At 41.2% G+C, this 13,359-nt stretch overlaps 1 protein-coding gene across 2 annotated transcripts in view; it reads left to right on the top strand.

Moving 5' to 3' along the window:
* The first annotated feature begins 115 nt into the window (after positions 1 to 115).
* LOC139060157 (early endosome antigen 1-like) overlaps positions 116 to 13,359 on the top strand; it is a 30,382-nt gene continuing 17,138 nt past the window's right edge. For both annotated transcript variants that reach the window (XM_070539079.1, XM_070539078.1), the window contains exons 1-12: positions 116 to 254; positions 335 to 409; positions 3,552 to 3,794; positions 3,935 to 4,012; positions 4,961 to 5,018; positions 5,089 to 5,150; positions 6,199 to 6,249; positions 6,357 to 6,382; positions 7,119 to 7,158; positions 7,517 to 7,711; positions 9,672 to 9,737; positions 12,320 to 12,406. In XM_070539079.1, the coding sequence (XP_070395180.1) occupies positions 210 to 254; positions 335 to 409; positions 3,552 to 3,794; positions 3,935 to 4,012; positions 4,961 to 5,018; positions 5,089 to 5,150; positions 6,199 to 6,249; positions 6,357 to 6,382; positions 7,119 to 7,158; positions 7,517 to 7,711; positions 9,672 to 9,737; positions 12,320 to 12,406 (1,026 nt within the window). In that variant the 5' untranslated portion in view covers positions 116 to 209. The remainder of the gene's footprint in view (positions 255 to 334; positions 410 to 3,551; positions 3,795 to 3,934; positions 4,013 to 4,960; positions 5,019 to 5,088; positions 5,151 to 6,198; positions 6,250 to 6,356; positions 6,383 to 7,118; positions 7,159 to 7,516; positions 7,712 to 9,671; positions 9,738 to 12,319; positions 12,407 to 13,359) is intronic.

Here is a 13,359-nt window from a genome sequence, read left to right as displayed (position 1 = left end):
CATTTCCTCTTTGTTTTGGTTATAGGCAGAAAAGTATTAAAGTGAGCTTCTGCTGTGACTACTACACGTTTTTCGAGTCAACGCATACTTCGCTTTGCTGCCGCGAAAGGCGCAGACAACGAATTGCGGACAACTCTGGTTGCGACAGCTGCACCGCCCTGGTTCTCGTTTTCGTCTTCTGCTGTTGTTTTATAGGTGCTTCATAAGTGATGTTTAATATAAATAAACTGCTGACTAAAATTTCCGATGCGAAGGTAATAATAGCACGCGTTCTTTCAGAACATCTTAGTACCGCTGCCCTCTATCATCCCGGTGTTGTGCATGTGCTTTTCAGAACCAAAGTCCAACGAAGCCCCCCAGCCCGTCGGAGACATCGGAAGCTAATGGAGCTAACGAAGCAAGCGCTGAGGTAATTGCGATTTCCGCCTCACGATCAGCCCAGTCTGACCGGTCATGACTGGGCCAACTGTCTCGATTCTGTTCCTACTGTGTTCATTGGCAGAACATATTCATAGATCACGGCGATCTCTCGTCGGTGAGGAGGTGCTATCGCAATGGGCCGTGCATGGGACATGTGCGCTCGTTTGTTGTTAACGTGTGCGTGACGGCCGGAGTGTACGGAATGTTTTGTGGGCAAGCATTTCACGTGTTTACCCACATGGCTGTTACATGCATTGCGATGAGCTTCTGGGTCCGTGCATCTAAGCTTTCGATGCATCGCTATAGTTTCTTGTCGGTGGGTCGCTGTATATAGCTCGATCATTTACGTTTATGACTTACGATTTTCCACGTTGCTGGTGAAAACCATATCCGCAGTCTGGTTTTTCATCACGATAAAGTTCGCCGTATTATACGACCGGAAGCGGTATTGCAGTTCTTGAATGCACAGCTGTATACAAAAATAGCTGCGGGATCAGTTGTGTACTGAGCTGAGTAATTTAGTTGATGGGCTGCAGTTGCAGTCGTACTCACTTCGTTTTTATTTTCGCCATAGAAAATTGGCTCGTGTAGGCATGTTTGCGTTTCTTTAATCAGACAGATAACGCAGTTAACGCAGTGTACGCAGTAGAAACTCTAAATATATAGCTGATATATAATCATACGATGTTAACAAAAAGTCACATTTAGAAGCTGTCAAGCATTAATACGGCAGCAAAATGTCTATCCACCTAAGCCATTTCATCGAGGAGGATATAACATGTCCTAGTTGTCCGCTTCTGCCTCCTCATGCCTGATTGCAAAATCAGAAGCAGCCTGTACATGTTTTGCATGCTTTAATTATGTTTATTAAGCACCCTCTGTACGGGCATCGTCTGTCAGGGCTTCCCAGTTTCTGAGCGTTGATTAAAAAAAAAACTCGTTTGAAAGTCTTAGAGACAGTGCATGCATTTCTCATATGTAACATTGTGATGTGTGTGCGAGGCTAATAAATGCGTAATCGACCATTGGTAGGAGTGGGTATGCCAAATTGAGATGTTTATATCCTAAAATAGTAAAAGAACACATCTGCCACGAGCGCTTGACAGTTCAAGTATTTTCAGTGAACATTAGAAGAGTTAACTGCTGGGCTAGTTGGTGTCAATTGTCGTCTTTCTTGTGTGTGTTGTGTTTTTTGGCGCTAAATCTTTTCAGTGAACAAAATGGAGAAAAATAAGCTTTGTCTTTTCCTATGTCTTTATACTCTAGTGCAAGACAAATTTAGCTCTAATGAGTTATGATTGTGGTAGAGTGAAGAGAGGTGAAAGAAATATTGAAGCACAGCAGAAAAAAATTTAAATAGCCAGTGATTTTATTGCCTCTTGATTAAATGGGAAAAAAATGTTCTAGCTAGATTTAGAAACCAGTTCATGATCACAATATGATCAAGATCCGGCAGATTTCACTACGAAATACAGCAACTGCAGTAATATGTTAGCAAGAAATAATATAACTAAAATTGTCTATTCGTCACTTCACAATGCAGGGTCCTCTACATGATTATTAGAGATGACATTCTATAAATGAAGCAAGATCAATTCAGGCTCGCATTCAGACTGTACAGGCTCGCACACCATGCACACATACGGAAAAAAGTTGCAGCATGCAGCACAGTGCTCACAATGATTTCTGCTCATTTTGATTTGGATATTGTAATTTCAAATTAACACAAGAGCTGTCAACAATAGTTTATATTTTTCTTGAGTATGTAAGGCAGAATTGGACTTTACCAATACCCATCTATGCAGGTTTTGTTATGAAGGAACGAAATACTAAGAAACAGCGCTTTTAAGAGCCTAATATAATTGCTTGCTGATCACTTGTTAGAGATGCTACATCTGGCATTGATGTGAGCAAAAAATTTCTCTTCATCTCAAAGGAGATAATAAAAAGCAGACTACTAAAACTTACGGGCCACTTTTTGACGTTTGTCACCAGTTTTCACCAGATTTTATCTTGTGTATAGTGCTTCAGAACATCAACACCAGCAGCCTGAAATTTTCATGAGATTTCTCACATGTGGTGTTGAATTTCACCATTTTGCAATGCTGTATTGCTAGTTTTATTATTATTATTATTATTATTATTATTATTATTATTATTATTATTATTATTTACAGGAGCAACACTAAATGGGATATACAGGTTGGCAGCACAAAATGCAGCGGATCTCATTGTCAACACTTAACCAGTTGTCACGGTAATCTCACAAATATTATGACTAGTATGTCCTATACATGGCACTGCAGCTTCCCTCGAACCTGGGCAGTATCATATTCTTCAACAGATAGATACATTACATGCAAAATAAATGCTAAATTATCAACCACGTGCATGCAATGACGCTACACTTAATTTGAACGGCATTTCATAGCAGCGATGTGCATTAGAGTAAAGGGTGTGCAAAACTTCATGACTGATATTTATATGCATAAGTAAATGAATATCTGCAAGCAAAAAGTCAATGATTACATGTGAGCAAAACATGCTTATAGCTTGTAACCATTGCTAGCCTTTGGCTATATAGGCCAAGACAGATGTAATTGAATTGTCTGCTCTGCATCAGACAAAAGCAAATTGAATTGAAAAGGAGTAGCCTGGGTAGGATGTTATGTTTTTCTTTTCAGCTATCAAGAATGGTTAGACAATTAAATTTGAAAAAAAGTGTCAATTTCCTTGATACTGGTCATACTCACTTGCATCATTCACCTTGTATGAGGGAGGTTGTGCAACTCACAAAGTTACCTACCACTGTAGTGAGAAATCGGTCTAGTTGATGTTCATTCATCATGTAATGTGGTGAGTTCTACTGAAACGCCATTTAAGAAACAAAAAGAACAGTAGGTAAAAATGACAGAGCGCAGACTACCAACTGTTTATTTTCACTAATCTAGGCATTTTTTTATCTTGTTGATGTAGCCCATATAAAGGGCAATGTTTCAGTAGTGAAAATAAAGGGTTGGTAGCTTGCGCTTTGCCATTTCTGTCTGGTGTGTCCTTTCTTTTATTAGTGGTTGTATCAATAGTACTCACTGCATTACAAGATGTAACGACCAGTGCTTGCTTGACTGCAGGGATTCCTGTGTCCATCTTGCCTGCGGGCTTTCCCGTCAGCTGACGCACTTCAGGACCATTACGAGACAAGCCACGGCAGTGGTCTGGAGGTGGTGTGTCCAACCTGCCGCATGCGGCTTGGCTCCGAGGTTGAGCTTGAGAGCCACTGTGCCCGCCACCATGCAGTGGCACCACCCGACACTGAGCCAGCGGCCGTGGAGCAACTTCAGCGTGAATTGGTGGCACTGCACGCATCCCTGCGCGTGAGACTAATCTGCAACACTGTCATTTGCTCCTCACTGTTTCAGTGCATGCCCCTGTAGAAGTGCTGTTACAAAACAATAGTATTCTGTAGTTTAACTTGCTAAAGGGCTTTAGATGTCAGTACGTCTGCTGTTCACAGGAGGAGCGTTCCTGTTCTGAGGAACTACGGACGGAGGTTTCGAGGTTGCACGGGGCAATTGTCAGCAAAGGCGACTCGGCAAGTCTTTTTTTTTTCTTCTTTTCATTGTTCCATTGATGACATCGTGCTTCTTGGCAAAGCTTGTGTCATCTCTGTGCTTGCTTAGGAATGAGGGAAGAAGAGAAGGAGGGTTAGTGCTTGCTCAAGGAAAGTTGGTTAAATTGGAGGGCATGAAGCTATCTTGAGTCTGCATCAATATCACGGGTAATGGCAGCAGAAATCTCAAAATCTCAAAAACTTGGAGCGCATGCTTGCACAGGTAGACAGTTGCTTGGTTTTACATTTGCCCACAGAAAGCTCAGTGAGTGGGTAATGATTAAGAAATTTATAAAACCAGCTATTACGAACATAGACATAATCTCTCTGGTCCATGCTTTTTATGCCTTCTTTTTAAAATCTGGAATTTTGCTGTACTAAACTGGCACAGCGCATGTTATTGTGATACATTGTGACCCCAAAAGCTCATCTTTATCTGCAGGAAGCTTTATACTGTACTATCTGATGCTTATGTGAGCATGTTTATTCATGTTTATTCAACATGAGTGGTGCATAGGCATGCATGGGTAGTCAGCCTTTCTTTTTTCTCACTGCAGAGTGCACTTACACAAAGCTCTTTGTGCAAATGCTTCTTTTTAAATAAATTAATTCAGCTCTTTGTTTAATATGTTTGCCATGGCACGCCGGTATTTGACAACCCATCTCATGTGACCAAACCTCACTCGTCTCTTTCCTTGAATCCTTTCTTAACTAAAAAATTCAGGTAATACCCCACATATATATATATATATATATATATATATATATATATATATATATATATATATATATATATATATATATATATATATATATATATATATATATATATATATATATCTATATATATATATATATATATATATATATATATATATATATATATATAAATATATATATATATATATATATATATGCACTCTTTTACAGGTGGAAGCAGAGATGCTGAGGTCCCAGGTGCGAGCCTTGGAAGAGGGGAAGGCACTTTGTACGTAGCCATGTCTAGTGTGTTGTCAAACAGTGGCAACACGAGTTATCATTCTTTCTTTTGCACGCAGTGACTTCAGAGTTGGTTCTAGCAAGGCAGCAATTGGGGAATGACTTGCAGCAGGCACATGCGGTGAGTACACATAAGCACCGTGTTGCTCAGAGAGGAAATTTGTATTCATACATCTGCCACTAGATACTGAGCGAGTGCTTATGCTTGAATATGCTCCATACTGCTCACTTTCATGTAAATTTATCTATTTATTTACTTATTAAGTAGTTTTAATGTATTATTAAAATGGTTATCACAGGTATGAGTACATAGTATGATAAACGAACAATGCACTAGCAAGTAACCATGTAAGAAAACAATGCGGTTCAAGCTGCAAATATAGGAGGACACTCTATTAAATTCCATAGCATATTAAATTTCATAGTTGTCAATTGTAGTTTATTGCCAATGAAAACAGGATAAATGTTTACAGAAACATTCTTGGTCCTGAGAAAAAAAAGCTGTACTTAAATTAAGTTGGTCTGAGAATGGAAAACATGCTAAATTCATGACTCTTTCTGTTGGGCAATGATTTAGCATATGTCATGTAGTTGTTCAAAAAGGTGTATAGGGATGCATTGAAGAAAGAGTGCAGAAGTATCAAGGAGTCGATGTTACATTATTTAGAAAGAGGATTTAAACTAAGAGATTCCGGACGAGTTGTTAAAAAGTTGCTTTCGCAGTGTTGGTACATGAGGCGAATAAGCTTTTTCCGCATTGATTGTACTCTGTTTATGTTATAAATGTTGTACGGACTTCAGACAGTGCCATCATATTCAGGAATTGGTCTTAAGAGGGATTTGAATGTTAGCTATACCGTCTTATGAAATGCTGTTACATGGTCCAGATCGATCTGATATAGTGCTCCCCCTGCCCTCCACCCCCCCACTCACTTTTCTAACAATTATTTATCAGTTTTGAGTGGGTGGTGTGCATATTTGAGGACTTCATTGTAAATAGCCATTTGATGATGGCGGTGGTGGTGGTGATGGTGGTGGTGATGATGATGATGATGATCATTATATTTTGAAATGGTGTGGTAGCACATTTTCACCAAGCTTGTTTTTTTTGCTTTCTGCTGTCTTAATATACAGGAAAGGTGCCACTGTAATTTGATATTCGCTTGCAGGAAGCCACCCAGCTGAGGACCCAGTTGGAACAGCTGCTGCAGTCCCAACCAGTAAGTAGAACATTGCAAATTTAGCTGTGTGTACCATACTTTTAGTTGGTGTGCGTGCTCTTTTTTGCCTTGTTCTCTTGAGTGCCCTTACGTTTTTCTCCTTTCAGGCAGTTGTGGAGAAGCTGTCACAGAGGTTTGTGCACTGAGCCTGTTTCTCATTTTCCTCATATTATATTCAAAATTACTGGTAGTGCGGCAGTAGCACCAGTAGTACCAGTAGTACCAGTGCGGCTGAGATTAGTTTTGTGTTTTATTATTTAGAGGAAACAGTTTTGTGCAGTTCCACTTACACAAGCCTTCTTCAAGCAGTTTTTTTATACTGTCAGCATTAATTCAAATAGGAACGAGGTGAAGATGACATTTGCATTTCTAGCCCATTCTCAACTTCTAACATTGGTTTAACTCGTGTTCTAAAACATATTTTTGGGCTGCTCCAGGATTAATAATCGGCTGCCGAGCAATTGCACGATACATTCAAACATAATTATGCATAATAGGTGCTCTCATCGGTTCTTTATTTATGCTCATGTTTCAATTTATGCTGATGGTACTATATTTTCTATGCAACATGCAAAAGTACCAATGTCCCTATAGATCGTGCATTGTAATCCTGCGTGGCCTGATGATGCTTTTGGCACTCCTTGTTCTGTGTTATTTATGGCATAGTTGTGTGTCTGAATAATAATCTCAAGCTGAAATGATAGGTGCAACTTTGCAAGTTGAAGCAAAAGTGGTGTTTAAGACCAGAAGTTTACTTTTACACGAAAATGTACATATGGAAGCAGCTACAGTACACAGCTGCTTGAGCGTAGAGTTGAGCTGTGTTTTATTTAAAGTAAGCTTTCTTTATCCTTTCTGTTGTGCCACAGCGTGCAGACTGAAGCTGAAAGTCCTCCAGCATCGACACAAGTAAGCTTGCTTACTTTCTTCTTCTCTGTTTCTTTAACCGTGTTATTGCTCTATTTAGTGACACTAGAAAGTCCAAATGCCGCAATGCCTTCACAGGGGGATAACAATTTTTCCCTTTCATAAGGCTTCCATCTCTCTGTGGGTTACTGCAGAATCAGTTTGCCATTAAAGTAACAAAATTAATGCAATAAAATTGCCTGAAGAGGCACCAAATTTGACTATTAGATTTACTTCAGCTTTTGACTTCTTTTGACTCCTTTTTATCACATAGGGTCTTGATAGTGCATCGACAATTTTCCATTGAGCAGTTAAACTTGTGGGAGTTAAACTTGCGGGAACTGTGGTATCTGTCATCCAGGAGGTGTGCCGACAAGACGCCCAGGTACAGGCATTGATAGTAGAACCCACGTGCCCTGTTCCCACTGAGGGCGGCAAAGACGATGACAGCCGAGCAGCAGCCCTGGCTGCTCTGATGGCTGAGAAGCAGACGCTTCAGCTCAAGTTGGAAGAGGCCGACCGACGTCTGGCCGAAGCCAAGGCACGAGCAGACAAGGCATGTATCTTGTGTGTGTGCTTTCCCAATGGTATTTCAATAAGAACTGTGCTTAGCGCTGGTCTTCAGGTGTTCATCACCACGTGTGGCTACTTTTAGTCCTGTGTTTTAGCAGAGTTTTTAGCAGTGCTTTTGTTATCACATTTAGCACTGTATTATAGCATAATGTTTAGCACTGTGTCACTTTGCTCAGCTTATCATGTGTCAATTGGAACTACCCGGCTGACATATGAACCAGGTGTTATAAACAAAGTGCATATTGTGTACTCGTAAAACTGGAAACTCTGCATTTATAATTAATTGTATTCTGCTTGAAATAACTTAGTAGAGATTAATTAGTTAAATGTCATTATTTAAAAGAGCACTAAAGGCAAATATTAAGCCAAGCTAAAGTGATAGATTAGTGCTTGAGAATCTCTAAGGTGTCAGTATTATCGCAAACAGGGCCTTAATAATAGAAAAACTGAGCTAAATGCAGGACACGATCAGAGACTCCCCCGGGACATTCAAGCACTTGCCTGATAACAAAAGCACTCCTCAGTTAAATTCTGTCACTAGTACTCCACCACTCGTTGCAGAAAACGTCATTGTGTTGTACTATAAGATGAAAAAATGCTACTTATCCTGTTCTATTTCAGTTGTAGAAAAAAGAACTAATTGAAACTATCGTTGACAACGAGGTCGGTGGTTGAAAGGTTTTGTTTTCGCTCGACTCTGCACCACCCATACTTTCACGTTTCGGCAGTTTAATTATCGCGTAGTGCTGCGATAGTTTTGCCGGCTCGCAAAACTCGTACGAACTGCAAGTAGCAACGAATTCAACTTCCATGTTATGTCGCGGGATGCCTGAACGGTCTATGCCACTTGACCAAAAAAGCAGCTGCAGTTGCGAATCCACCACTCTGTCTTGGCTCGACGCCGCCGTCTGTCGGGCGCCATTTTACTTACCGATGACAGCAAAGGGTGGTCATGGCGTATGTAACGTCATCACACCTCCGGTAGGGTGGCGGGAGGTGCGAATTTTGAAAAAGGTATGCGGACCCTTCAGATTCAATTATCTCTTAATTAAGCTAAGTCCTTTCTTAGCACAAAACAAGCGTTGCGAGGTTTCTGGAATGGTATTTAAACAGTCCACATTGACTTATTATTTGCCCCCTTTAGTGACTCTTTAATCAGTTTTGCCATGCCCTCAAATAGATTTCTCAGAAAAAAGGGTGAAAAGAAAGAAAAGGAACTGCCGTGCATACAACATTCAGACTTTTATAAAAGCACTTCAGCGGGATCGTGGGCACAGAGAAAATCTCCAGGAACAGTTTTACAGCTTTGCCACGAAGCCACCACCTGTAGGCAAAATTTGCACTTGTAACAGAATTGCATTTCTGAAATTCAAGGGTGCAGGCTATACGCACAAAAGTACAGCATATCATCTCATCATTGAAGTGCTTTACAAATGTCTAGCATGATCAGCCCTTTTTGTTGGATGCAAAAAGCTTGCGTGAAGCTTCTGGCATAAAGCACGCGCTGGCCTCACACGGAGAACAAACCCGGAAAATGTTGCTGCATGGGCTCAAACTGCCGAAACCCAAAAATAAGTATGACTGAATTGGCTTGTATGTTGTCCCTTTTCTGACATTTGCCGTCGCCACCCTTTACTCTTGTTTCACCTGACAAAGATCATCGCACCTTGCTAGACACCACGAGTGCAAAAGAACGATGTCCACAGTACTGTTTTGATGAATTCATGTTGAATTGCTTTCCTACCCAATATCTGGGGTGCAATTGCACATAAAAAAGGCTGATTGTTGTGGGGGTGTTCTTCCATAAAGCGAGATTATACTTGGATGTCAGAAGGCTCTGGCGCATTTGTCACGTGGTAATACAGGTCCAGTGCTTGTGACATGTGGTTCATGGCTGTGGTACATGTGGTTCATGGTTCACTATGCATGGTGGGTTTATGCAGAGGGAAGTGCAACAGCGAGAGGCCCTGGAGAGGAGCGATGCTGAGCGGCAGCGGCTCCTACAGGAGGTCAGTGGGTAGCCGGGGCTACTGCCCATGCTCTCGGCATCAACACCTCTGCTGCACACCCTCTGGAGATGTTTTAACTCCTCCGGGCACCAATTAATTCTGCTCATGGAAAATTTAGTTTTACCCTATCTTCTCATATGTTCGGAATCATGAAAAGCATACAGCTGCAGCAAAAAATTAGAATTTTCATTTCTTCAGTGAGTCTTGTCAAGTTTACAGAATGTGGACATCATGCGAGAGCTGTCGACATGAATGCCCGACATGAAAACATAAACTATTTCGTGCCTAGCACACTTGGAAAGCACCTATCCAGCCACTTGAAAAATATGCGTGATGTAAAACAATGCGAAAAACCATAAAAGAAGTGAACCCGCTGCATGACAAGATACTGACACTGACAGCAAATGCCAAGTCATCTATCTTCCAACCTATTTTGTTCAAACTTGCAGCACATGTCAAATCAGAAATGTTTCAAGATGTATGCAACGCATTTTAAATATTATTTTCATCAGTCCTTTTGCTTTTGATGCATTATCTTGGCATGCACAATCGGGGAATTTATGCTTCTGTCAGGGAAAATTAGCTGTCATTTTATTGAAAGCGGACGAAAGTTGTCCTAATGCTGGCTCGAGTAAAAGCGAGGAGTCGTAACAAGTTGTCTTTGACGCCATGTCGTCGGTTGGAGGCATTGTCAGTATACAGTCAACGACCGATTTTCCAGGTGCCCAATTTTTGGGACATGCCTGATAATGCAGACAGCTTAGCAGCACTACCACGTACCCCGTAGAGTCAATGTATAAGGACATCTAAAATTTCGAACACAAAAACCCTTCGCCATCCGATTTTCCGGACGTTTTGCTGCAACCGCAGATCCGAAATGGCATTAATCAAAGCCAACACCACCGTTTTAATTATCTCACCGCCTCAAACTGGCGCTCTTGCACACAGATCCACTGGCAGCCGTAGCCACCACCACGGCAACGCGATGCCTAGCTGCTTCGACGTTCTTGCTGTTAGGTAGCCGTGTTTTTCATTGAAAGAATTCGACACTGTCAGCAATACGACTCCGTCATTGTGGTCCTCGCAATTAGCTTCGAAGCTCAGAAAGCACTGCTGGTTGCACAATGCCGGTTCCTGATAGTTAGCGTTGCCTTAATACAGTAATGTTATACAGTAACATTACTGTATAATGTTAGTAATGTTAAAACAGTAACGAAACTATTGCGGTGAATCGTAACAAGCGTGGGAAGGGGCAGTTGTCATGGGACATGGTACGTATTTTCTAATTATACACGCACACATCCACCGTCTCCTGTCACAGTACGAGCACTGATATACCTAACAATTGTACTGGCGTGCCTTCAGAGCTTTTTTGAACATGCCTGTTGCGATTTGAGCCTTTAAGGCCATTAAAAGACAAGCATTCATTTTTTTTCAGACTGCCCTATTTTTCGGAAGTTTTAGTGGCCCCTAGGGAGTTCGAAAAATTGGACGTTGATTGTACAACTGATTAAAAAGATGCTTCAAATAGTCCGTGGAACAAACACGCAGCAGAACAAGGGTGATAACAGAAAGAACCTACACATTGAGGAATGAACAGGAAAGGAAGTATGCTGCCTTCGCTTTGAAAAAGCTTGAGCTCAAAAAGAAAAGTGTTGGCTGACGCCGAGGTGCAGGTGACCCTCATCTAACCCAAAATAAACTATTTAAAGCAGTGAAACGTGATAAGAGGCATTGTGCATGGGCTCATGAGAGTATGTCAGGAATAGCTCATTTTCAAAAATATTTGCTTCTGTATGCATGTCATTTTATTGGTATTTGAATATGTTCGACTCGATTTGGAATTGGCTTTACCATTTTTTTTTTCAAAGATATTTTATTCGCTGTGCATTTTACTACCCTCCCTTCAGTTTTCTGTTTTGAATAAAATAAACATTACTCCTTACTATTCAAACTGGATTAAGTTGTCCTTTTTTAAAAAATTTTTAACATGCTTACTTAGAAAGTGACAGCATCGGGCGACATGGTGTCAGCCCGTCTTGATATAAAACAAGGTTCTGTGTCACTCATGGAATTTTGCAAAAGCACTCGGGGAAAACCGGGAAACCGAAACTTAGGGAATTTGAATATGTCAACTTGGTAGACACCCAGTAATCTAGGTGGAGTGTTGTTTGTTTGCATAGGCAGCAGATTTCAGGAATCAAAGTACAGTATTCACAACTCTCAATAATAGTATGCTTGCATGTTGCTATTAACACCTCTGAAGCTACAACACGAGCTCAGTTTGCTAAGACATGTCGGTTAGCACAGCATGTACAACTTGGACAAATGCCTGAGATTTTGAGAAAATGTATAGCACTTATCAAGTTCTCAATAGTTAGTCCAATGTTTCCCCACAATATGGTGATGAGACTTCTGCACAACGAAGACGTAAAACATTGCCCGACAGACATGTACCAATTCTAGGTAAATTCTAGGTAATTATTATAGCAAGGTTTTGCCATACATCGACTTTCAAGCTTTCATTGAGTGTTATTGGGAAGGTGTGGTTAGTGATATTTTTGAACTTATTTATTGTGTAGGTGGAAGCTTCTCGATCTGAGCGGGCATCACTAGAAACATCCCTGGAAGTTGCCAAGCAGGGCCTGGCTGCTGCAGCGACACGCACTGTAAGCATCATTGCAGAATTTTACAGGCATTAGGTCGTGTATGGATCTTTTCAGCAACCAATTACTAGTAGCTCTTGAAACATGGTCTCACATCATAGTGGCACGAGCGAGGTGAAATGTTCCTTTCTCGGCCATAATGGCCACATCCCAAAGGGGATGCAAAAATGCCTGTTTATTTAAATGTAGGGTCATACATTAAAGAACTACAAAGAGCTAAAATTGATCTGAAAGTCCTCCATTACGATGTTTCTCACAGCCAGAGTTTTGCTTTAATTGCATTAATTGGTCACATTGTGTGTCTTTTGCGAGTGTGGCAACTCCTATCCTTTAAAGGTGAGCACCTGTAGGTGGCTTCTGCGTTGGCCAGGAGCATGTTCACAATGGGGAAAGGGAGGTAATGATACCCCGAAGCTTGTTCAGGGCAGGTGGGTGGGTAGCACACTTGATTCATGGCATCTTCTTAGAATATTGAGTAAATATGGTATTTTTAGACTGCTACCTGCCATAGCACATTTGTACAACATGATAATGAATGCTACAGAATTTTACTGCCTATGAAAGATGGTAATAATGTGGTAAAAGGAACTCCACTGCCATACATTGGAGTTAATTATAACAGGGAACACCTACCTGGAACTGAACTGACAACCTTACTTGAGGTGTGAGTTACGGTAGCGGAGGGGGAAGAGGTCGCCATAGCGCTTGCAGCGACCGAAGGCTACCGAAGTAACAGATCATTGACCATATTAACAGACTCCAAAGCTGCATGCAGGCATTACACGCAGGGGAGAGTCTGTAAAGAGGCCCTGCGAATCCTCCTCGGAGCAGGAACCCTCGGAAATAAAGTGACACACAAACTTTTCTGGATACCGGCCCATACCGGGATAGAAGGGAACGTGAGAGCAGACAGTCTAGTTCGCGAGATCACATACCGAGCTGGACAGATAGAGCCT

This window comes from Dermacentor albipictus, chromosome 5 (assembly GCF_038994185.2).
Source record: "Dermacentor albipictus isolate Rhodes 1998 colony chromosome 5, USDA_Dalb.pri_finalv2, whole genome shotgun sequence".
NCBI classification, from domain to species: Eukaryota; Metazoa; Arthropoda; class Arachnida; order Ixodida; family Ixodidae; genus Dermacentor; species Dermacentor albipictus.
Note: the sequence above shows the minus strand (reverse complement) of the source record. Positions and strands in the feature narration are given on the sequence as shown.